Here is a 7,674-nt window from a genome sequence, read left to right as displayed (position 1 = left end):
ATGAAATTTTCAGGTAAATGGATGGAACTAGAAACTGTTATACTAAGTGAAGTAACACAGACTCAGAAAAAATAAAAAGACATATGTTCTCCCTCATATGTGGATCCTAGCACCAAATCCTGATAAGTGAGTATGTATCCAGATGTAACTGGAGGAACCAGAGCAATGAAAAGGAACCAGTGAGGTAAAGGTAAAGAAAGAACCTGAGAGAGAAGAACAGTAGGAAACAGGCATTAGTAAGGGAGATATGGATTAAAATGAGGTTATTTTAAGGGGAGGGAGGAGAGGGAGTTATACAAGGAACCCTGGGGATAAAGAGAAAGAAAGAGCTCAAGAGAAGTGGGACCATAGGAGAAGGGTATTATTAATGGAGAAGTGGGAAAAATGTGGGCACTTTAAATGAAGAAACTATGGTGGAAGGGTTAGGCAATACGAGAGATAAATGCCTAGCTAGTTTTTGAAAAAAACAGAGGGAACCATATTAATCGAACAACGTACTGATAAATTATATATACAACTAGTTAGTTCAAGGAACATAATACATGTCTAGTCAAATTTTATCTGAGAACCTTTGGTCTTTCCTCAAGCTTTATCTACATATCACATGGTAATTAAAAGTACCAGACTGGTGTAACTAACCTTGGATGTCTAAAAGCCGTACTTTGAGGCCTATACTAATTTGGTCAGAGGGACATGAAGGACAATTTTTGCTCCTTGCCCTCCTAGATTGACAATCTCCAGGGGACTATGAGCATGTCTCAAAATGTCCTGTAACTGTGGTGAGTCACCTGTCCTCTTGATCAAGGAGGTCATGGAAACCCCACCAAATGGACTTGAACCAGTGTCCAGTCTACAAAGAGAAGGGTCAACCCAGAGGAAACATTTCCTCCATGCTTCCGAGTGAAGCCAGCCATAGTTAAGCAGGTCCTTTGACTTATCTTCACATAGATGGAACTGGTAGAGGAAAGGAGCCAGGGGCCCCTCCTCAGCCCATGTGACCCCTGAGGAACAGATCCTCAAATGACCTTAAGAGTAAAAATAAATTGGTTTATCTGGGCCAACTGTATGGTCCTAAACATCCAAAAGGAAAGTGTAACCAAAGATTAAAGGGATCAATATAATTCTTTAAGAGTCCATGTGTATAGCTAAAGGCTACATAACAAGAAACAATGCCAGACAGGAGATACCTTCCTTTGAGTTGTTGGCCAGGGTGGCCCAAAAGACTCCCAGACAGTGACCCAGCATAGAACTGGGAAAATGAAAAGCAGACCCCAATCTTATCTAAAGGAATATTGGCAACTGATTCCTGCCAGATGAGGAAGAGCTGATCTTCCTAAAATAAGGAACTCTAGATAATCTGAGTAGATTTAGTGGATTGACAAACATTGGGGAATGGCTGGGGATGCCGACAACACAGCGGACAATAACAGGGATTACATAGTATATGGGCTCCAGTGGCGGGAGAGGGGGGTACTATGGGAAGGTGCCATTTGGGATGTGGTTATATAGATGAATAATATTGTTTGGGATTATTTTGTAATAAATACACAAAAAAATCCACAAATAAAAAATGAATTATATTTGAGGAAGAAGCATAAAAATTTGCTTCATGTTAATTAGTAGAGGTGAAACACATTACCATTGAAATCTACCTGATGACTTTATATCCATGCTGAGGTGGATCTCAGAAAGTAACCGACTGTGACTAGTAATAATCAGATACATAGAAATTAGAGACACGTACAAACATCTAAGTGTTAGTAGTATTAAAAATGAGTGTTTCTGTATAAAACCATGTGTTTTAAAATGAAATGAAGATTTTTTTTTTTTTTCGTCTTTTTGAGACAGGGTCTCCCTGTAGCTCCAGCTGTCCTGGAACTCACTATGTAGACCAGGCTGGCCTCGAACTCACAAAGATCCTCCTGCCTCTGCCTCCCAAGTGCTGGGATTAAAGGCATGCGCCACTGCACCCGGCATGAAGATCTTTTTTAAAAGTTAAAACCTCATTCAATTTTATGCCTTACCTTTGCATCACTTATAGTGCATCTTGAAAGCCACTGAAGGAGGCATCAAAGTGAGAAGATGGCTTCCTGTTCCTAGTGGCCACAGACAGGGTTCTGCAGTCAGGGTACCAGGTATTCAATGCATAGTAAGTTCCCTGCCAAACCCAAACAACAAAAAGATGCCATGTTGCATTTTTAGGAGGAGTCCTGCCAGCTCTATCCCCCTTCATTCTCCCTGGCAATAGCAATTATGAATTGCTCCTTGAACAAAAATGATTACACAGTTCTCATAGACTGAGGTCTACAGTCTCATTATAGGTAACTCAGAGGGCTTAGTTATGGATTACAAAGTATCTTTTGCTTCTTTGGTGGGTTTTGTTTTGTTTTGGCTCGTTAGCTTTTTTAAAAGATAGTATCTCAGCTGGGTGTGGTGGCCTACACCTTTAATCCCAGCACTTGGGAGGCAGAGGCAGGCAGATCTCTGTGAGCTTGAGGCCAGCCTGGTCTACATAGTGAGATCCAGGACAGTTGGGGCTTAAAAAAGCCAAAAAAAAAGATAGTGTCTCAGGGCTGGAGCAATGGCTCAGAGGTTAAGAGCACTGGTTGGTCTTGCAGAGGATCTGGGCTCAATTCCCAGCACCCATGGCAGCTAACAACTGTTTGCAACTCCAGTTCCAGGGGATCCGACAGCCTCTTCTGTCCTCTGAGAGCCTTGCATGACATGGGTGCACTCACCTACATGCAGGCATCACACATAAAATAAAAATAATAAAAAAAAAAGTCAGTAAGGCATAGAATGGTGGTGCACACCTGTAGTCCTAGCACTTGGGAGGTGGAGGTAGGAAAATGGCTAGTTTGAGTCCAGCCTGGGCTACATAGCAAGAAAAAACAAACAACCTGTAAAGCCAGTCTGGCAAAGCCTGTGGCTCTGACCCAGGGCTGCATTCACAACCTACCTATTGCCCTGGGGCTTCTAGGTGATGCTGGGATCCTGAAGGATTCATCAGAGTCCTGTTGAGACTGGTGAGCTTGGGTCTGAAGGAGTCCAAGACCAGAAGCCTGCCAGACCCTGCCCTTCCTCAGAGAAAGCAGTGACTCATGGCCAACAAGGCGGCTTTCTTAGTAAGAACACCCCAGCCTGGGTGGACCGACTTCTTATCCTCAGAACAAGGCATACTTAAAATCTAGAACTTTCTAACACTAGAGCTCATCCACTCAGCTACCTCTCCTCTATTGTCAGAGGAATTATGAAGCCTCAAGGATCATCAGAAACATGACCCAGGACATGTGGGCTCCCTGAGTTCCCAAGCATTATGTTCCGGATGCTGTGAAAGTTGAATCACTTTGGAGATATTTCTGAGTAGAAAAGAGCAAACAGTAACACACTGCAGTATTCTAACGCCGGCTCCTGTCTACCATGTGAACGTCTTCCACGTCCAGCTGGGAAACAATAAAACATCACACACTTACCTCCTTGATTTTCTCAGAGCTGATCGGTTTGTTTTGGGTATCAATTGCTCCTTCTGCTACAATAATAATATTCAGTCTCTTTTTTCGGGCACGGTTCTAAGGAAACAGAAAATTAAAACTCTTAAATATTTAATTTGTTTTTAAGGACAACAGTAAACCCAGAGAAGTTTCTCCTAAATTGAAATGGCCTCTTTCCAGGCAGAAATGGTTGCTTAATTTGGCAAGGAGTACTTCTGAGTAACCCCAAAGAAGGTGAAAGGTGGGCTGGGCGTGTGGCTCACTAATAGAACACTTGCCCCGAGTGTGTCCTGGGTTTTATCCCTGGCACCACAAAAATAAACTAGAAAGAAGGTGAAAGGTGCCTTGGTGAGGGTGAGGTGACATTACAAGTACATGTGAGAACCTGACCCCAGTCAGGGTCTGATTGAGGTGAGGTGTGTAGACCATCTGGTTGACAGTAATCTCCACAATAGGGAGCAAGCAACAGACGCTGAACGTCCCCAGTTTTGCCTCCCCAGAGCCATTGCTGTCTGTCACCTTTATGCCAGAGTTCCTTGCATACTCCCTGGGGACATCCCTAAAGCTATGTGAGGCCAACAATTCTCCCCCATCATGTTTGATAATACACACACAGGCGTGATCAGCAGAAAGGCAAGACCCAGATAAGAAAATGAGAAAAGATGCCGGCATGGGCATGCTCTCTAAAGGTCCGTGTGTTGAAGGCTTGGTCCCCAGCCCAGGAAACTATTGGGTAGAAGCTTTAAGGGGTGGAACCTAGTGGAAGGAGGCGTGGTAACTGGCAGAGGGGAATGCTCTTGGTTGGAATATCAGGACCCCACCCCACCACTCTTTCTTTCCTTCCTGATCATGATGAGGTAAAGAGACCTCTGCCCTGTGACTGTGCCATGATGCATGGTGTCATCACAGGGCCAGGTGACACTAGGCTGAAACCCCCAGAATCACAAGTGAATATAGACAGTCTCCTTCATAGTTGATTTAGCTCAGGAATTTGTCACAGTGACAGAAATCTGACTAACATGGACACAGAGCCCACACAAACAGTTTGAAGGGGGCACAGCTCCACCTTACACACCAGTGCATACTTGCTGCACCGTCGCATATGCACTCACAGTGGTCGTGCAAGGCTAGAATGAACCCAAGGTGCACAGCAACCACACAATCACCTGAGTTACCTCATTCTCAATGGATCTGCTTTCTATCAAGTCCCAAGTTATAATCTGTCCCTTGGAAAGCATCAGTGACAGATGTGTGGGGTTGTGGCCATGCCTCAAGGCAGGCCTGACCGGAGCTGGGTTAAGGAGTACTGTGCCAATGTGGACCACAGCTTTGGGACATCTGTGTCACAAATAAAGATTTTTTTTCTTGTTTCTGACAGCTATGTAATGTGTCACACTTTGAAGAATTTGCTAATCAGAAATAAACACTTATAAAAAATTATAAACACTATATAAAAATATATGAGTACAGGGTGATCAGCTTAGCATTGTTTGAAAGAACAACACTGTGAGTAATGACAATACCCATAAATATAGGATAGGCTGAACAGCCTTACTTCAACTGTAAAAATGAAAGACTTTAAAGTTGTTAAAAACAATGGAATTTAGGCCTAGGGAGACAGCGCACCCAGTAAGTTACTTGCTTTGCAAGAACAAAGACCAGAAGCCATGTAAAAATGGGGTGGGGGCATCATGAGGTGAGAGGTGTGGAGACAGGTGGGCCCCTGGGACTTGCTGGCCAGCCAGCCTAGCCTAGTTGATGAGTTCCAGGCCAACTGGAGACTGTCTCCGAAACTGGAAATAAAGGGTAGACAATGCTTAAAGAACACCACCCGAGGTTGATGCCTGGTCTCCATACATATGTGTGCCTGCACACACAGGAATGTGTACACATGAACAATGGAGTCCTCTGTATGTTTAGGTAGAAAGAGAGCCACCCTGTCCCTATACCTTAGAGTGCCTCCTGTTCTGCACCTAGACTGAATGATTCTTTGACCTTCCCCAAACCACTAGGAATATAACAAGGGCCTTTAGATACAGAAGCATGTTATTTGATCAAAATCACCCTGTTAGTGGAAGAGTCAATGTGCAGACCTAGAAAATTTATAGTTGTACCAAGTTTTTATGCATTTTATACTTAAGTATATATATTATGAGGGTTGATTCTCAGACTAATTCAAAAATATTAGAAAAATTTCTTGCACTGTGGTACTGACTAGTAAAAATAAACAACAGATACAAAAATATCAAGTGTTTCTAGACTAAGAGTAGTTTACATCATCAGCCTTACCTCTGCCAAAACCTGGGGGAGAGTGGGGCTGTATAACCTTATCACTGACAGTGCAATGTACAAAGTCTAGAATCTAAGATTTTCAGACGGGATTACATGGTTAAAGAAACAGCCTTGAAATCTAAAGTGAATACCAGAACTGACGGACCACCCAGCCACACAGCCTTACCACAGACTTGCTGTCAGCCAAGCCCTAAAAGTCTTTCCCAGCTTCTGGAGAACTGCCAATGGACCTGTAGTCTGTGACAATGTCATTGAGATCAGGTCAGAGGCATGTTAGGGAGAAAACGGGAAGAGACCAGCCACGGCTGCGAAGGAGGCAGAGACCACTGAGGTGATGTCCTGTGTAGTGGTCATCCATCATCTTCAGGACCACACAGAAGTGCCAGTTAACAAGAGCCACCACCTCTTATCTCACAAGGCCAGGGGTGGGCAACCTGTCTTTACCAGGCAGCTGGAGATGCTGGACATGTCCCCTGGGTTGGGACCAAGGGACAGGAAAGTTCTTCCTTCAGCAGTGATATCTACACTGTGGGCATCCACCACACTCACTGGCTTACTTCAACTAAGAGCTTGAACTTCCAAAGGATACCTGACTTTTTTTTGCCATGGTGACTTTAATCAATGACTTTTCAGACAGGGCTTTGTTTCCACAAAGCCTTTTTGGTATGTGGCTTGAATTTTTTTCTTCCCCAAGACTGTTAGTTGAAAGCAAGAGCACCATTTTATTGCACACACACACATTTCCAGACACTGATTAGGCACTTGCTGGATACAAATAAAATTGGACTGTGATATAATTTTCTTGTAGGCCAGTGATAAGACTGCTTCAAATATAAGGGAAAGAGAACTAAGCTTCATAGTAAGAGCTCTGTATTGAAGCCAATTATGGTCCTAAAGAAGACTTTCTACACCTTTTACATCAAGCCTTCATAGAGGCGTATGTTCCCCACCCTAATAAATAGCCTTGCTGTGAAAGAGGAACATACAACAAACTCTAGACAGAGGAAGAGACAGACCTGGTTCAAAAAACTTAGCAAAGGGAGGAGCATAAAATCCCACAGTTTGGGGCTGGAGAGATGGCTCAATGGTTAAGAGCACCGACTGCTCTTGCAGAGGACCCAGATTCGATTCCCAGCATCCACATGGTGGCTGTGAACTGTCCTTAACTCCAGTTCCAGGGGAATTTGAAGCCCTCTTCTGACTGCCTCGGCATTGCACGACACGGGTGCACTCACACACATGCAGGCAACACACTCATATACATAACATAAAAATAATAAATAAAATATTTTTTAAAATCCCACAGTTTAAGAAAGGAAACGTCAAAACACCCGACACATATTCGTTCAACTAGAGAGTCCAACAGGGTCTGTTAGAACTAACCAACATGCAGGTCTTGACTAGCAAACGAGTTTTCTCTGAGAGTCTGACTTATTTTAACCACCATGATTTCATCTTATGGTACCAACACAAAACCAGAACAACTGCTTTGGGTGAAAAAAGAATAAACAGCTCCAGCTATTTCTCCTTGGCAACTTCAGAAAGAGAAAGATACAGGAACAGCCCACATAGGAAGATCCCCTACAACATGGGGGCATCCATTTTAAGAGCAGTAAGTTTTCTCATGTTTCCTCCATGCTTCCAAGAGAAGCCAACAATGGTCGAGCAGGACCTTTGACTTATCCTCACATGGATGGAGCTGGTAAAAGAAAGGAGCCAGGGGCTCCTCCCAACCCCATGGGACCCCTGAGGAACAAATCCTCTAAGGACCTCAAGAGTAAAAACAAATCAGTTTATCTGGTCCAATTGTATGTCCTTAAACACCCAAAAGGGAAGTATAACCAAAGATTAAAGGAGCCAACATAATATCATAAGAGCATACATATATATA

At 43.5% G+C, this 7,674-nt stretch overlaps 1 protein-coding gene across 1 annotated transcript in view; it reads right to left on the bottom strand.

The window, feature by feature from the left end:
* Positions 1-7,674, bottom strand: part of Pfkp (phosphofructokinase, platelet) — a gene marked incomplete at its 3' end in the record, with an annotated part of 53,815 nt that overhangs the window by 12,611 nt on the left and 33,530 nt on the right. Inside the window, 1 exon segment of the mRNA XM_017800187.2 lies at positions 3,474-3,569. Coding sequence (XP_017655676.1) covers positions 3,474-3,569 — 96 coding nt within the window.

Source organism: Nannospalax galili, unplaced genomic scaffold (genome assembly GCF_000622305.1).
Source record: "Nannospalax galili isolate Female #2095 unplaced genomic scaffold, S.galili_v1.0 scaffold399, whole genome shotgun sequence".
Lineage (NCBI taxonomy): Eukaryota > Metazoa > Chordata > Mammalia > Rodentia > Spalacidae > Nannospalax > Nannospalax galili.
Note: the sequence above shows the minus strand (reverse complement) of the source record. Positions and strands in the feature narration are given on the sequence as shown.